The sequence below is a fragment of the Olea europaea genome, chromosome 14 (genome assembly GCF_002742605.1).
Source record: "Olea europaea var. sylvestris chromosome 14, O_europaea_v1, whole genome shotgun sequence".
NCBI lineage: Eukaryota > Viridiplantae > Streptophyta > Magnoliopsida > Lamiales > Oleaceae > Olea > Olea europaea.
Genome location: NC_036250.1, coordinates 288766 through 307330, shown reverse-complemented (window position 1 = coordinate 307330; position 18565 = coordinate 288766). Strand labels below are relative to the sequence as shown.

General features: G+C 34.5%; 2 protein-coding genes and 1 pseudogene across 2 annotated transcripts; 2 read left to right on the top strand and 1 right to left on the bottom strand.

The window, feature by feature from the left end:
• Window positions 1-6726: 6726 nt before the first annotated feature.
• Window positions 6727-8220, top strand: LOC111408666 (ethylene-responsive transcription factor ERF113-like). Its single transcript, XM_023038399.1, has one exon. The coding sequence runs from the start codon at window positions 7051-7053 to the stop codon at window positions 7720-7722; it is 672 nt and encodes a 223-aa protein (XP_022894167.1). The 5' UTR covers window positions 6727-7050; the 3' UTR covers window positions 7723-8220.
• Window positions 8221-8426: 206 nt separating this feature from the next.
• Window positions 8427-16427, bottom strand: LOC111408665 (protein S-acyltransferase 8-like). Its single transcript, XM_023038397.1, has 5 exons — window positions 16160-16427; window positions 13881-14066; window positions 13060-13365; window positions 12267-12497; window positions 8427-9137 (listed from the first exon to the last, which is right to left on the bottom strand). The coding sequence occupies exons 1-5, from the start codon at window positions 16202-16204 to the stop codon at window positions 8709-8711; spliced, it is 1197 nt and encodes a 398-aa protein (XP_022894165.1). The 5' UTR covers window positions 16205-16427; the 3' UTR covers window positions 8427-8708.
• Window positions 9567-11047, top strand: LOC111409592 (annotated as a pseudogene).
• Window positions 16428-18565: the final 2138 nt, after the last annotated feature.

Sequence of the window (18565 nt, the reverse complement as noted above, 5' to 3'; positions counted from 1 at the left end):
ATTATTAAAAAAAAAAAAAAAAAAAAAGGTTGAACCCCAACCTTAAGGGCCCCCACCGACCCTGCCCTGGGGTCACAGATTGTTATACCATGTGTATGTAGGTGAAAGGTGTATCACCTTATGTAATTTTGCATGTAAAAACTGTTATATATTTATGGTATAAATATAAAATGTGAAAGAAATAATTAAATTAGATAAAGTGCCAAAGTGGTGAAAAATGTGACATTTGTGTGGGACGTCAGGTGTTCGAGTCACTCCCCACGCAGATATTAAAATGTCTTGATTGAGGTTCTTGGGCTTCCTTGACTAAAATAAATAATTTTTTTCTTTATTATTTAATGGGTAAAACTAGCTAGTATTTTTTGACTGTTTGTTTTTGTAACAACCCACTAACAGCCATTAAAACACCCACTACTCAATCAATAAAATTCTGCATTAACATGGTGAAGACTGTTACTTCCATCCTACCTATATAAACTCATATCTCGTTTTGGGAAAATCACACACAAAAAGAAAATAGAAAAATCATCTTGCATCAATCCTCCTTTTCATATTCTGAATTTCTTATATTCGGGTTTTTACATTTATTCTGGAGTATAATTGAGAGTTCTAGAAAAATCATTCGTGATTGCTGTACAATTGGTTTACGATCGTTGTATCCTGGGAGTGATTGTCCATGGAGATCGCAGCAATTATTGACGGGCAATTTCACTTTAGGACATCGTGCTGTCACGAGACTCGATCGGACGATAAGTTTTATATTTCTGCATTATATTGTTCTGATCACTACTGCAACTAATTATTTTTTCCAACAATTTAAAGTGAAATTATCTTTATTATTAGTTGCCATGTCTGCCGTAGATATATCCGTTCCTAAGTATTCTGAAAAACTTGAGTTGTTTGATGGAAAGAATTTTAAGAGATGGCAAATGAAATTGCGATTTTATTTGACAACACTTAAAGTCGTTGATGCTATTGAATCAGATAAACCCGGTTTTGCAATTGCTGATAATCCTATTGATAAGGAAACCAATGATTTAGCTAATTGGGAGCATAAGGATTATATGTGCAGGAATTATATTCTGAATTGTTTGACTTTAGATCTGTATGATGTTTACTATTCGTGTAAATTTGCAAAAGAGTTATGGAATTCATTAGAAAAGAAATATGCTACAGAAGATGTTGGAACCAAGAAATTTGTTGTAGGAAAGTTTTTAGATTTTAAAATGAATGATGTTAGAACTGTGGTTAGTCAGGTTGAAGAATTGCGGATTATAATTCACGAAATTATTGTTGAAGGATATAAAATCTGTGAGGGCTTTCAAGTGTCAGCTATAATTGAAAAATTGCCACCTTCTTGGAAAGAGTATAAAAATAGTTTGAAGCATAAGAGAAAAGAAATGTCCTTAGAGGATCTGATTATCAGGATTAGAATCGAAGAGGACAATAGAATGGCAGAACGTAAAGAAAGGCCAGACTTTGATACAAAGGCTAATCTTATTAAAGGAAGTTCTGGGACTAAGAAACCAATTGTAAATTTTACAAGGAATCAGAATTTTAAAGGCAGAAACAAAAGAAAACAATTTGTAGGAAAGAACAATCGATCTAAGCCCCAGTTTAAAAATAAAATTGTTGGTGACTATTTTGTTTGTGGTAAACCATGTCACCTTGCAAAGGATTGCAAAAATAGGAAAAGAAAAGCTGTGAAGCATCAGGCACATGTGGTAGAGGATGGAAATTTCTCTGCTATGGTGACAGAAGTGAATCTAGTAAGCAACATGACAGACTGGTGGGTAGATTCTTGAGTTACCAACCATATTTGCTGCACGAGAGGTGCATTTTCTTCATTCACTCCCGCTAGTGATGAAGAATGTCTATTCATGGGCAATGCTTCCTCCTCCAAAATCGAGGGGAAAAGAACTGTGACGCTTAGATTTACTTCTGAAAATATCTTTAATTTGAAGGATGTCCTTTATGTACCTGATATTAGGAAAAATCTAGTATCTGGATCTATCTTAGTAAAAAAGGGTTTTAAGATTGTATTTGAAAGTGGTCAAGTTGTACTGTCTAAGGGTGATTCCCTTGTTGGGAAAGGGTATGCAAATGAAAGTCTGTTTAAACTCAATGTCTCTGTGATTAACAATAAAGCATCTAGCTCTTCCGTTTACTTGTTGGATTCTTATGATTTGTGGCATGCTAGACTTAGACACGTTAATAAAACTTCTATTAAAAAATTAAAGACTTTGGAAAACATTCCCAAAATTGATAATTGTCCAAATTCAAAATGTGAAACGTGTGTTGAATCTAAATATTCTAGAAAACCATTTCCTCATGTTGATAGGACTACTTCGGTCTTAAGTTTGATACATTCTGATTTATGTGACTTAAAAGAATATGTTACTCGTGGTGAAAATAAATATTTCTTAACTTTCATTGATAATTATTCTCGATATTGTTATATTTATCTACTTAAGAGCAAAGATGAAAGCTATTCAAAATTTATTTCCTATAAAACTGAAGTAGAAAATCAGCTAGACAAAACAATTAAAGTTTTAAGATCTGATAAGGGAGGATAATATACAGGAGATTTTGATAAATTTTGTGTTGAGAATGGTATTATTCATGAGACTACTCCACCTTATTCTCCTCAATCTAATGGTGTAGCTAAAAGGAAAAATCGAACTCTTAAGGATATGGTCATATCAATGCTAAGCTCTTCTGGATTACCTTTTAACATGTGGGGGAAAGCACTTCTTACTGCATGTTATATTTTTAACAGAATTTTCAGTAAGAAAAATAATAAGTCTCCTTGTGAAATGTGGAAGGGTAGAACACCTTCATATAAATATCTTAAAGTATGGGGGTGTTTAGCCAAACCTTCTATTCCAGCACCTAAGAGAACTAAATTTGGTCTGAAAACTGTTGATTGTGTTTTTATAGGGCATGTTTTTCATAGTAATGCCTACAGATTTTTAGTCATTGACTCTAAAAATAATTTGATTGAAAAGAACACAATATTTGAAACTAGAGATGCTGAATTTTTTGAAAATAGATTTCTGTTTAAAGAAAAGCCTGAAGGATCAAGCAGTTCTTTTAGTATTCCTCCTAGTGTAGAGAGGAGCCATCTGAATTAGAAGAAGCTGAAATTAAGAGAAGCAAAAGATCTAGGACCACTACTTCTTTCGGTCCTGACTTTGTAACCTACTTAGTAGAAGATGATTCTAGTACTTTTGGTGAAGCTATATTTTCACCAGATTCTATATTTTGGAAGGAAACTGTAAATAGTTAATATGATTCAATTATGTCTAATAATACTTAGTAGTTAGTGGACTTACCTCAAGAATATAAGACAATTGGGTGTAGATGGTTGTTTAAGAAAAAACTCAAACCTGATGGTTCAATTGATAAGTATAAAGCAAGACTTGTAGCTAAAGGCTATAAACAAAAGGAAGGAGTTGACTTCTTTGATACTTATTCACCCGTTACTAGGATTACCTCTATTAGGATGTTAATTGTAATTGCCTCACTGTATGATCTTATTATACATCAAATGGATGTCAAGACTGCATTTTTAAATGGAGACTTGGAAAAGGAGATTTATATAGATCAGCCTGAAGGATTTGTTATAGAAAGCCTTGAAGATAAAGTATGTAGACTTAAAAAATCTCTTTATGGCCTTAAACAAGCTCCTAAGCAATGACAAGAAAAATTTAATACAGTTTTGACATCAAGTGGTTATGTGATAAATGAAGCAGATAAATGTATATATAACAAATTTGAAAATAATTGTGGTGTGATAATTTGCTTATATGTTGATGATATGCTGATTATGGGAACTAGTTTAGATGTGGTTAATAAAACTAAGCAGTTTCTGAACAAACACTTTGAAATAAAAGATTTGGGTGTTGCTGATGTTATTGTAGGAATCAAAATAGTAAAACATTCTGAAGGAATTATTTTGACCTAATCACATTATGTAGAAAAGGTGCTTAAAAAGTTTAATCAATATATAACAAATTTGAAGCAGATAAATGCATATATAGCAAATTTGAAAATAATTGTGGTGTGATAATTTGCTTATATGTTGATGATATGCTGATTATGGGAACTAGTTTAGATGTGGTCAATACAACTGTATTCCTGCTAAAACACCTTATGATGCAAGCCGTCATTTGAGAAAACATTCAAGTCTTAGTGTTTCCGCTTTAGAGTACGCTAAAGTAATTAACAGTCTCATGTATCTCATGAACTGTACAAGACCTGATATAGCATATGCTATCGGTAGACTTAGCAGGTATACTAGTAATCCTAACAATGAACATTGGGATGCTCTCATTCGAGTCTTGAGGTATTTGAGATACACTCTAGACTGGGGAATACATTATACCAAATTCCCTGCTATACTTGAGGGATATTGTGATGCTAATTGGATTTTCGATACCAATGAAAGTAAATCTACAAGTGGATATGTATTTACATTAGCAGGCGGAGCTGTCTCCTGGAAATCCACTAAGCAAACCTGCATTGCTAGATCTACTATGGAATCTGAGTTCACAGCTTTAGATAAGGCGGGTGAGGAGGCTGAATGGTTAAGGAATTTTCTTATGGATGTTCCTTTGTGGTCTAAACCATTTCCAATTATTTCAATACATTGTAACAGTCAAGTAGTTATCTCAAGAGCTCAAAATTTAACCTACAATGGAAAGTCTAGACATATTCGTAGGAGGCACAATACTGTGCGTCAGCTGCATAAGGATGGAATTATAGCTATTGACTATGTGAAGTCAAGTGATAACATTGCTTACCCATTAACCAAAGGATTGGCTAGAGAGCTAATTCAACAAACATCGAGGAGGATGGGGCTAAAGCCTATTATTTATAAGATCACCTATAATAGAAACCCAACCTTGCAATTGGAGATCCCATGGTCAAGGTTCAGTGGGACAACAAAGTTATTGGAGTGGTCTGTGGGGGTATTACATTGGATTCATTTCAAACCCCTCCCTATGATGCGTAGTACTAACTGTATTGATTAGAGGATGAGCTAATGCTCTTAATGCTTACTATAACTGATATTCAGTGGGGTGTTTAAATACAGTGCACCCTTGATAGTAGCACCTATTCACTGGGGTGTAAATTCAGTGGGGCCGCTTCCTATGAGAATTGAGGCGAATTCTCTAGAGCACTCAAAGAAACTGGGAAAGTTCACGGCCGAAATGAACACAACCGCGAGAACTCAATGATTGTTCTAGAAATCATGTGTGTGTTTTATTGTCTCAGTTTGCAACTATAATTATAGAGTTCAAAACATAGTTCACTCTACAGTTAGTAAGCTCGATAGAATATACAAAGCCAAGGTTCAAGTCGATAGACACCTAAACCTGCATGATTTCTACCGTACTGCAGAGTAATATTTTCATTTATCTTATTTCTTTCATGTGGGGGACTGTTATATATTTATGGTATAAATATAAAATGTGAAAAAAATAATCAAATTAGATAAAGTGCTAAAGTGGTGGAAAATGTGACATTTGTGTAGGACGTCAGGGGTTCGAATCACTCCCCACGCAGATATTAAAATGTCTTGATTGGGGCTCTTGGGCTTTCTTGACTAAAATAAATGATTTTTTTCTTTATTATTTAATGAGTAAAACTAGCCAGTGTTTTTTGACTGTTTGTTTTTTGTAACAACCCACTAACAGCCATTAAAACACCCACTACTCAGTCAATAAAATTCTGCATTAACATGGTAAAGACTGTTACTTCCATCTTGCCTATATAAACCCATATCTCGTTTTAGGAAAATCACACACAAAAAGAAAATAGAAAAATCATCTTGCATCAATCCTCCTTTTCATATTCTGAATTTCTTATATTTGGGTTTTTACATTTATTCTGGAGTACAATTGAGAGTTCTAGAAAAATCATTCGTGATTACTGCACAAGTGGTTTACGATCGTTGTATCCTGAGAGTGATTGTCCACGGAAGTCGCAGCAATTATTGACGGGCAATTTCACTTTAGGACATCGTGCTGTCACGAGATTCGATCGGACGATAAGTTTCATATTTCTGCATTATATTGTTCTGATCACTACTGCAATTAATTATTTTTTCCAACAAAAACATAATGCGTTTAATTTGATGTTCTTAATATAACACGGTTTGATTTAGTTAAAAAGTTGATAAAAATCTAATTCAATGTTTCATGTTAACTCCACATTTCATCAATTTTATCAAAATTTTCCGAAAATCTAATTTTAGCAAAATCAAATAGGTCCATATATAATCCGACAGTAGCTAGAGTGTAGAGTGCTCGATAGAAGCATGTATATGCATTGAACTGCAGTGCCGGGTGGTATGTCCTTCGCAACAAGACACGCATAGCAATGTCAGACTCCAAGGTCATGCGCAAAGGCGGACCCAGACGACTTGGGTTAGAGGGTCACAAATAAAATTTATAGGGTATCTTCTCATAAAAAAATGCTAAACAATTTTTTTTTTTTTTCCAAAATCTAGAGGGTCAATTGACCCTATAACCCACCCCCCAAGGTCTGTCTCTGGTTGTGCGGTATAGTCCGTCCGCTTAGAAACATGGGCTATGTTGTCGTGCATCCAAGGAGGAAGCTAGGATAAAAGAGTTGAGGACAATTTTCACTAAAAAAAAATTTAACTGGGAGCAAAAATTGAAAATAAGGTTTTTTTTTTTTTTTTTTTTTTTTATATCTTGAAAAAATATTGGGCAAATTTTGAAATTTTAAATTTAGTGTCGGGCCCACACTAAATCCTTCCCTGCATGCATCTAGACGTATGCAGTTGACACCTCCACTCCATCCTCCCCTACCTAGTAACACACAGGATTGGCAATTGCACACGCAATTGCAAGTGTGCATTGTTTTTTCACTTCTTTAACCTGACAAAAGAAGGCAAAAGGTTTGAATAAAATATTTATTTGGGAATTTCATTGATCTAGTAATTAATGTATGTAATGTTTGCAAATCTCATTAATCCCTTTTTTTTTTCTTGAATATATTACAGGTGCAGAAGGATCTATGATTCAGACAAGTGCGGTATATGCCTACATTCCAACATATGACAACAACATAGAATCCCACGAAGGAATCCCAAGAAAAAAATATAGAGGAGTGAGAATGAGGCCATGGGGGAAATGGGCTGCTGAAATAAGAGATCCATATAAAGCTAGAAGAGTTTGGTTAGGCACATTTGACACTGCAGAGGATGCTGCTAGAGCTTATGATAAGGCTGCTTTAAGGTTCAGAGGCAACAAAGCCAAACTAAATTTCCCAGAAAATGTCAGGCTAGTGCCAGCTTCTTCGTCCTCGTCCTCGTCCTCGTCCTCGTCCAGGTCGAGCATTTTGTTTCCTCGGAATACATTTTTTCCAGTTTCGACTTCATCCGAACCCATTGTTCATACTCAAGCTCAAAGTATTATTAATCCCAACACACACGAGTTCATGAATCTTGATGATAGTCAAGGACAGCCCACAAGTTTGTTGGGTCAGTTGTTGTTTCAATCATCCACATGTTCGACTTTTCAATCTTCATCTTCGTCTTTGTATGATCGTGCTTTTTTTCCGTCGACGACTTCTTCTCCGCTTTTATTTTCAGCTCAGCCAAGGGATAATCTCATAGCAGCAAACAGTCGAAATAGTGAGGCTGATTTTTCTTTGGGGGGTTCAAGTCATCAGACTTCTTCAGGATAATCCAATACTTGAGGCACGATTCAAGAAGAGAAAGTGGCCAAAATCTCGCATGTGGTCACGTTCAGTACTGTCTAATACTATACCCCGTTTGATTCTTATTCTTATAAGAATAAAAATGAAAAATATAATCGTTACAGGACTCACACAAGAGAGAGGAAGTCAAACATGATGGCTTAATGTGATGAATAACGATCATATTTTTCATTTTTGTGGCCAAAGAATAAGAAACAAACTAGGTATACGCCAAACACACTGTACTTTCATTTTCTGATTTTACTTTAAAGCTTATAATTTTACTACAATTTTTTTTTTTTTTTAGGGTTTTGCTACTTGTACGCTAAGGTTGATACCCTAGTATATAGCCCCTTGACAATAAGGGGCCCTTACTTATAGACGGGGTTGACACCCCGGTATACAGTTGAATGTAGCTAGGATATTTTATCTTCTCTCTTTCACCATTGAAAATCACTTATAAGCAAGAAGTTGCTTCGATGGTAATCCGACTCATTTTCAGTTTGATATGGATTATCATTAAGTAATGAAAAGATTGCATGATATTTATGCAGACAAGCCATAAGTAGTTTATCGTTTTTCAATTAAATCATATTAATATTTGAAAATGCAAACAAACCATTAGTTTTTATGTTTTTTGTATCAATATTTAGAGGTACTTTTAAGTTATATCACTTCCCATGTTCGCCTTACATCCCTAACACGACTCGAATGCCTTTGAAATGGAAACACTATTCGATACACAAAGTTAAACATGACTAATCACTACAATAAATAAATAAGATTTTAACTTCTTTTCTTCATTAATACTATCAAGTATTGTCCTATCTTCTTGATCGAATATGCCGTAACGGGAAGCCAAAAGAAAACGGAAGAAATCCATCGCAAGAATCCTCCAACTGTGCATTCTACTTGGCACTCCAACAAAAAGTGTAGCTTAAGAAGAACTTGTATATTTTGAATCAGTTTTCGATTTAAACTCTCATTCTCTCGTTCCTTCTATCCAAGCTACTAGAGTAATCCTCATATCTGAATGAGGATACCTGTGGTTCCAAACCCAATCCAAAGTCGGCCTCAGACAACTTCTGCGGTGGTGTATCTTGTCCTCTGATTGGAATATCGCTCACTTCTTCTGATTCACGCCGTTGAGATACCTTAAGAAGATCGTTGCCTATCTCAAGATCTTCTTCTACCTTAGCTCGTCTGCCCTCATTGGAATTTCTTTTATGTGCTGCATGAGTCGATCCCCTTGAAGGCTCCGTCATATCTTCATTTGCATACGCATGAAAATTGTGTCTCGAAGGTTCTGTTTTAGTGCAAAATACTTCAAGAAAATTGTTCAAGCATCCCCGGTCATAAACGTTCCTGTTATCTGCTCTGTGACGAAAATTCTCGTATGTTGTCTGCAGAACACCACTACCAAGTTAGAGAGTCAAAACAAAGAGAGACATATTAGGTATCAAGTCATAGTTCCAATCCCAAGAGCAATAATGAACTGAACAAAAAGTTGAAACACATACTTATAGCCGTTGACCCTTAAGTGCTATATCCACTTGCCGGTGCAAATTTTTCAATACAAGAGAAAAGGAGATTAGCGAGTTTATTTTCCCCATACCTCTGTCTCATGTTATAGAAAAACAATTCCTTTATATAGTTTAGGAGACTAGGGCGACCTAATACAAAGATATGAATGTCCAATATACTCCACAATAAAATACCCAAGATCATGAGATGAGTAAACAATATAAGTTATGTCCACAAGGTCGAATAGGACATACAGAGGTACATAGAAGATACCAAAAAGTGTTGACCGTATCATTTTAGAATTCTTGATGCATCCTCAAATACAAAAGGTACCCCAAATCATCAACACTCTGTATGCGAAGGTTATGCAGAAGGATGAAACAACCATATCTTGCTCACTGTTTCTCACTTACGTTTCGTAATTTTAAGTTTCTCTGCTGATCTTTTGGCCACAGTAGAAAAATAAATAAATAAATGATAGTGAACTATTTTTCATATTTTCTTGAAACGAAAGCACCAACTCCAATCATTTAAGGAAAATGGTGGGAAAATGTATACCATTCACGATAAGCTCTTTTGAATTGCAAGTGTATATCAACTTAAAGAACAGCTTTCAGCCAAAATGTTTGGCTAAACTTAAAAAAGGTTAATTGGCACAAATGGCCCCTATCTTTTGGGTAACTGCGATTCCAGGACCTATCATTTTCAACTTGGCATTATAGCCCCTGTTTGCACCTTCCTTTGCGAAACTTGGACCTTCAGTTAGCTACCATCCATTTTATCTGTTACTTGGGCTTGTGTCTCTTACATGACAAAATTTATAATGGCAAAATTGTCCTTGCACTTAATTCTTATTAATATAATAAAAATAATAAACCCATCCCCCAAAAGTTCTTCTTCAACGCCCCCAATCCAACCCTCTTCTTCAGCCTCTTGCCATAACCATTCAAAATTCCCAGAAAAGAGTAAAAATTCAAGCATAAATTCAGATAGCAAGAGCAATTGATCGTAATTTGAATAAAAAAATAATCCAACAGGGAGTGCAGAAGAACACACCATGTGGGTGGTTTAGCAGAGGAAGTGATATCAAGGATGAGAAGACTCCATTGGATCAGGCCATGCAGAAGCACCACTCATTCAGGTTCGTCATTTTCCTCGAGAGAGAGGATGCAGCTGCTGATATAGATAACATGGACGGCGCAGAGCTATACAGCCTTGTTCTCACTCTTAACTATGTGCTACCAAAGAAAATCAAAGGTGGCGAAATAGGATAGGCCACCCGACCTATTTGCAGGATGCTGACACGTGGTTCAATAGGCAGCAGAGCAGGAGGAGGAAATGCAGCAGCTTCAAGGCAATGCAGAAAGCTAAAGAATTACACCAGGAACGAGAAGGTGAAAAGGAAGAAGATGCCGATTTTAAGGATGATCTGATGGCCAGGGCTGAAGTAGAGGTTTTGAAACAGAATGCAGCTGAGTTTTGAATTAGCAGGCGTCATTATTTTACTGGTGCTGCAGTTATTATTGATGTTATATTAATGCATTTTATTTACCTAAACCGTTGTTTTTTGGAACTTCTTGAGTTCATGTCCATTGCAAGCCAAAATGTAGATTCAGCATGTTGAAAAAATTGTGGCTTCTTCAGGAACAAAATTAAGTTGTCTTCTTGACCATGGGAGATTCGGCAGCACTCGAGTAGACAAGGTGAATCTCATGACCATTGTTGGGCTCAACATGCACCCACTTACATCACCTCAGCTTGGGACACTCAGACTTAACAAAATCTTCCTTTAAAGCATAGAGGGTGTGATCTTTCCTGATTCCAAAGTAATTTCCTGGATGAAACTGGGTTCCCCTTTGCCAAACAATAATGTTTCCAGGTATCGCCCTCTCTCCACCAAAATTTTTAACCTCAAGATTCTTGCGTAGTGAGTCAAGGCCATTTTTTTGTGAATCCTGCTGTCTTTTTTCACCTAAAGATAGAGCTCAATCAACTCCAGATGCATAGATAGCAAAACTATATACAGGTGATCTTGTAATCAGATCCTTGATACTTAACCTTCTATAAACTAAGGTTGCAAAATTCCTCGTACCAAGCCTGCAATTAGTTTTAGACTAAAAATTTAATTCTTGTTTCTAGAACCACTCTCTCTATGTATATAAAGGGTTAGGGAGTGGGTTTATTGTAATATCTTGGATAGAGGCACTGATGGATGTGGAGTGAGAGGTGTCATAGAAGGAAGGAATTTGGGCAAGGCGGATCGCGTTGGCAGTGTTAAAGAAGAACAACTTCTGAGGGGTTTATTGTATTTGTTATATTAATAAGAATTAAGTGCATGGACAAATTTGCCCTTATAAAGTATGTCTTGTAAGGCACATTCGCCCAATTAACGGTTAAAACAGACGGCAGCTAACATAAGATCTTACTTTCGCAAAGGAAGGTGCAAAAAGGGGCCATAATGCCAAGTTGAAAATGATAGGTCCTGAAACTGGACTTACCCCAAACGAGAGGAAATATTTGTGCCCATTATCCCTTAAAAAATTTACTAATTAACTTTTTGTTTCCAAAAGATATTGGGGTATGTTACATTGTTATGTTACTTTTCTATTAATTTTACGAAAATCAATATTCATTTATTTTGAAAGCAGCTCTTAGTTTATAGTCAAAATAAGTAACTTGTATTTATCTTCTACCTATAAAATATTATTCATTTACAAAATTTACTTAATAAGTAAACTTTAGATCTTAGCCAACCATGTATGTCTCGTGAAAGAGATTCCAGCTATGTCCATAAACCCATTCTTTCCTCAGTTAAAAGTAAAACCGTGCTTTTATTAGTTCTGAATCAATAAACCTTGATACTAATTGGACAAGATTAATGCTGGCATCGGTTCTATGCAACGTGAATAAAAAAGATACTATTAAATAAAACTAAAGAAAAATCATTATTACTTAGCTAATGAAATGAGGTAGAGATGAAATGCCCTAACACAACAAAAGAAACAAACCTGGTTTGAACCGATTAGGTACAAATGAAAGCCGGTGAGACCTCCAACAAACCACAGCAAAACAAAAGAATACACCATCAATACCACTGATGCTGGTGATTCTTTCATGGCCATCCAAACAGTTCCATGTTCATCCACGAGAAATTTCATGTACAAAGCTGACATTGAAAAGATGAAGATACAGAGAAGTGCCGAGGAAGAAACAAAGAGAAAGAAAGAACGATAGTTCCGCTGCATATAATCAAGTTGTTAGCTTCTTGATATCATAATAGAAATTAGAACAGAAGCAACAAATAAAAGAAAGGGTGATTATGTTTCCCTTTTGTCTTTTTATCTTTTTCTTAATTAAGCGATTACATGTTTGGTTAAGCTTAAAAGGTTTACTTATAAATAAGTAAGAGGTACATCGCAGCATCAATTTAACAATATAAAGCTATCTTAATCAAATCATAATGCTAATAAATATGAAAATTTTGCAGACAACACTTTCTTTCAAGAAACTAATCAAATATTCTCTGCAGTTTGATCCACTTGCATTTCTACAAAACTTGAATGCATTTTGGTACACAATTTTGGACATGACTAGAATACTGTTTAGTACCATCCAATTCTCTCTACTAAACATCCCGTGTAGGTAAGTTATTGAATAACAGTACATATTGAAGTTTTATAACTCCTTAAATGTTGGAAATCCCTTAGAAATGCAACTTCCTAAGAAATTTACATGGACATGAAGACGACAAGACGAGAGAATTGATGGCATCAAGAAACAATTAGCTCCAGAATGACATACCTTTCCAATGCATTGGCCAACATAAGGGCAATGATGATCAAATCGCTCCACGCAATTATCACAAACCGAGCAATGGGAACATCTTGGAGGACGATAAACCATGCATGTTTCACAATATTTAACCCTCACGGGAAGGCCATTGACAAAAACTTCTCTAGTGCGAGGCAATTGCACTCTTTGTGAAAGTCTTCCACCAGCTTCGACAGAAGCGGAAGATTCATACCCAAACTCATCCTCTAGAGGACGAGAACTACGGGGTACGATGCCAGGATCCCGAGATGAGGTCAAAAGTAGGAGGAATAACACCTATTGTAACCAACTAAAACATTAGCCTATTAAAAATCAGAAATTTTTATGGATAAAGAAAAACGAAATTAGTTGAGGACTCAACTGGAAGATGCAAGTTTGGGAGAAAATATTTAGCCCATGTTTGGGTAATGTTTATAAACTATTCATAATCGATGAAACCACTTTTTATCTATAAATTTCGTGGGACCAACAAATACTATCAACTTATCTGCCACTCGTTTCTATCTATTTATAATTTAAACAATTTATAAACACTTCCCATACATGATTTTAGAATTGGTATTCATGTCACACAATATCCCCTTTTTCATTATAATGTAACAAGAATATAACTTTTACTTCAAAGTATTTCCAAGTGATTTAATTTCATGTTACAACCTCAGGGTAATGAGAAAGAGTAGAAAGTCGCTAAAACTTGTTAATTTGAAAGATGCATGAAATAAAGTTGAAAGGCAGCTCCAGTAATGTACAGAAATAATTAAAGTCACATAAAGAAGATCCAGATAACTAACATAGATAGTGAAGACAATTGTGACAACCAAAATTGCATATCCTGCATTATATGCTGGAATTTCATGAAGAAGGTTCCGTGCTACAAGAGTACAAAAGATGACAACAGGGACGAGGATAAGCAATAAGGCAATGATCAATGACCTAGCATCCGGCCCAAATATCAGCCTCCCACTGAAGAAGAATTTCTGCACGGTCAGGAAGTCATGGAAGTTAAATATTCATAAAACTTCATATGCATCAACAACATAATTCAATTGTATATATTTATCTTCACTAATACAGCAAACTTTCCAAGCTATAGCATATTCTAAGAATATTTTAATCTTTCTTGTATAATCTCATTGAAAGGTCAGTAAATTGAATGGAACATCTCTAGAAAATTTTATCATCAAAGGTAGCATCTTATTTATCCCAGAAATACAAGTAAACCCGCCAGATTGAGTTCAAGAAACCACGATCTTATTTCTAATGGGGCTTTGCCATGAGGGAATGGAAGTTGGATATTGGAAAACCAAACCTGCATATTCAGACAGGAAAAAAAATAAAAATAAAAAATAAAAGGTTGTTGAGGACGCTTTCCATTTAATATTACAAGCAATGGATTATCGAGGAGATGCAACAAACTTATGCTGTTGCACAGAAACATAATGGTGTTGTAATAAAAACCTCCCCACAGTTCAACTGAAATAACGACATCAAAAAAGGGTTCTTTCAGCCAAATCAGATGAAACAGAGAAAAAAAATTCAATTGACAAAAAACAGTAAGCAAAGTTTCAAGTAATAACAATTAACAGCCTTTACTTCTTTTGCACATTTTTTATTAATCCTCCTTTTCATGTCCTTAACAACTTCACTCAAGTCGCCATTGCATAAAAATAGAAAAAATTATTCCATGATGCTGCCTTTAATCCAAGGAAACTAAAACTAGCTAAAATTCCCCACTGCAAACTATCCATCCTCCCAACCCAACCCGTACAAACAAAAATAGACAGAACTCTGGAGGGAGAGGAGACCATCACGCAACACCTAACCCCCCCCCCCCACTTGGTGCATACGAATTCAAACATAGGGAAAAAGGTGAAATTTGATATGGAAGTTATTGTTCTCAAAATTAATTTCACCTGATCTCCATTTCAGTTTTGAAAATCTTGATAGCTTCCAAGTTATCTTGAATTATATTGTACTACTTAATTTGCTCAAAGCATTTATAATTGAGTTGATGATACTGTGAGTTGAGTCAAAATATTCAACTTAACCCTGGCGATCATCCTTCTTGTCGATAATTGAAATATCATAGAACACTGAATATACACAAACAATACCATATTGACTTACACTTCTTTCCTGTTAACGACAACAGAATTCACCTTTCATACAATCAAGCACAATTTTGATTGGCTTTCCGAAGGTAAACCAGATTGAGTAATAGACCTAAACCACTTACCCACTTAGGAAACAGAATCGTGGTATACATGAGAAAACAAGTTTTGAAATGGCTTCTACTTTTATTTCTGACCATCTATCTAACCTACATAATTCCTATAAAAGATCATCCGTCTTTGTATACTGCATTTGTAACGGTTATGACAAGAAGTCCTCTGCTTTTTTATTCAGTGGTCTCCAGTGTTCTCGAGAAATGAATCGTGCATTTCCATTAACCTCACATTCCCATAATACAAACTAGGATGACAAACTTGTTTTTCAAACTATGTTTTGGCAACATTTAGGCCAATCATTTCAAAAACAGTTTTTTAAATCAATGGAAATCAATTGGCTAGATCTTGTCAGCACTTAGTTTGTAAACAAAGTTTGTACAACTAGATTAATTCCAATTACTAACCACATTAAATATCCTTTCAAATGAACCTTAATCCATATTAACTAAAGTTTTAGCCCTAGTTGGAAGTTGGAACAGCAACACAAAATGGTGTACTATAGAACAAATTTGATAAAGTAAAAATTAATCACCGTTGCATTAAAACACAGACAGATAAGCCTCCTATCAAGTCCAAAGATAATTTGTGTAAACAAAATTCAATACTCAATTCCAAAACTTGGCCAATAATATCCCCCAGAACCATCGAATTAAACCCTAAGAAATAAACACAGCAAAACTTTCTGAAAAATAAATAAAATAAAATAAAATAAAAATAACATCTCATGTTTCACCAACTTAACAAGAAGAACCCATCAATCTTTTTTTGCATTTTAAGCAAAGCCCTTTTCACAAAATAGCAAAACAGAGAGTAAAATTCGGGGGGGTTAAAAAAAAACTTACATTTTTTCCTTTCCAAACCTGGTACAGGCGTTTCGGCTCGGCCATGAAACAAGAAAAAGAAAATATGTTTACCTGGCGTTTGTCAGTATACTACTATACTATGAAGTATGAAAAATTGCAAAATATTCAAAATAGAATGGAAGATTTGAGGAAATTTAGGATGTGACACTTTCGTTTTAACCTCTGTCTTTTTCTTTTTTGAACATGAAAATTCGCGTCAAAATGGGCGGTATGTGGTTCAAATCAAACGAGGTGACAGTGGATTTCATCATGTCTTGGTTTGGAATCTTGAAAATTGAAATACCTTGCTTTCGTGGGCTCTTTCTCACTCCCTACTTTTTTAACTTTTTTTTATCTTTCTTTAAAAATAAAAAATAAAAAATAAAAAAGTTGAACTTCATTCTTGAAGTCTCCATCTTTGGAGTATCGTAAAGGAAGTAAATCACGAGATGTGTCACAGTAGATCAAGGAACAAGAGCTTGCCTGTACACTGATACCCACAAAGAATCAAATTTAACATATCAGGAATCGAACTTTCACACTGCGACGGCCAGCAAGACTGATACTACCTTTTTTTTATTAATATTACTTTTGTTTTTTTACGCTTTAAGCATGCTTATGACCAATCTAATAATTAAGGAATGTTTGGGAATCCCAAAGGATAATTTGCAATATTTCCCCCGAACTTATTGCTTCACTAGAAAGTTGATATTCACAATTTATTATGGTTACGAGACTAGTCTTCAACGACGAAATTGTTAGATGTTTGTAAAATAATCATATATCTCTTGCTTGTGTAGTTTTGTTATGCTCGGTTACGCTTCCCAACTTGACTAATGCTCATATATTTAAAGTAAGTCATATTTCCTCAAGATTACATGATAAATTAACAAATTTTTTTCTTTTAAGTTGTAGATCATCTTATTAATAAAATATATACTAAGAATCTGTACAAGTAGACGTATAGATAACAAGTAATAGTTGTAAATGTGATAATAAAATTAATATTTGACGTCAATTGAAAACTATGAATAACTTATAATGTTTTTCAAACAATTGACAGTTTATTAAACGGCAAGACTTTTGCTAATAATAAAGAGCAATCAACAAGAATCTTGCTTCTATCGATGTTCAATTATGATGTTTATAAATGAAGAATAGCATTCTGGCCTACATTGCTACCTCCGCCCTTGTTCATTTGAGATCACTACAATAATAGTGAAAAATACAGTCGCCTTCTTCGCGGAAGCATTGATGTTCAGCTTCAGATTATCAATCGAAGGAGGCAACCATGGCCTAGTTTGTGTAGACTAAATCTTCCACTAAATTCACTTCACTACAATGTCCTTTGTATATCATCTCCCCTTTCATGGACCCATGCACAACCCAATTTGTCTCCCCCTAGACGACCCCCTGTTTTCTAATTAAAATGTAATGTTTCATCCGTCCCATTTATATAGGCTAGCTTTCCTTATTTTATTATCCTAATTATATAGTTTTGTTTCTTTGTTGAAAATATTTTGTTTTGTTCATTTACTAATATATCATTATTTAATTTGCCAAGTTATAACCAATTTTTTGTCACTTAATCTTGAAATTGTACAAATATAAATAAGGGTAAATTATATTAAAGTTTTTGACGAAAATTACTTTTTTAATAACATTAAATAAGATTTCTTAATCTGTGTGAATAACAAAACAAACCTATATAAAATGAGACGGAAGGAATAAAAGAATTTCACTTCTCAAAATCAGGCTTGGACTTAGTCATCAGCCTAGTAAAGTTTTGTTCTTATCGCTTGAGCTATGTCTTTTTCATCATAGATGACCCATGTAATACACCCGGTATCCCTCAAAGTTAAATTAATCAGTCATTTCCACAAAACACGTTTAGAGCATATCCAATAGATTATAGTGGTGTAAAATTGATATTTTTAAAATCACTTTTGTATCATTATTTACATCCTGATTAATCTAAATTCCGCTCCAATGAGAATATCTAAATCCAACTTTTGCCTTTTGTGAATACAAAAAATTAAAATCATTTTTTTTTCACATTTTTTGTCAATTAATGCAACTTACATTTTCTTTGCATATCTTCATTAGAGAGGATTCAAACCACTTTGAAAATCTAAATCATAATTTAAATCTATTTTACAACCCCATTAAATATGCTCCTAGCCCCAGTTTGGTGGGAATTAAAATCAAATTTTTAATAAATTTCGATAGAAGATAATGAAATGTATGATTAAAAAATTGTGAGACCCATAAAACATGTGGTTGAAAATGAATTGTTAGCTTTGACTTAAATTAAATTTTAGATTTTAATCGATATCAAATACGGGCTTAACATCTCATAGATATCGTCACAAATATTTTTATTAGAATTTCTTTCACGATCTAACT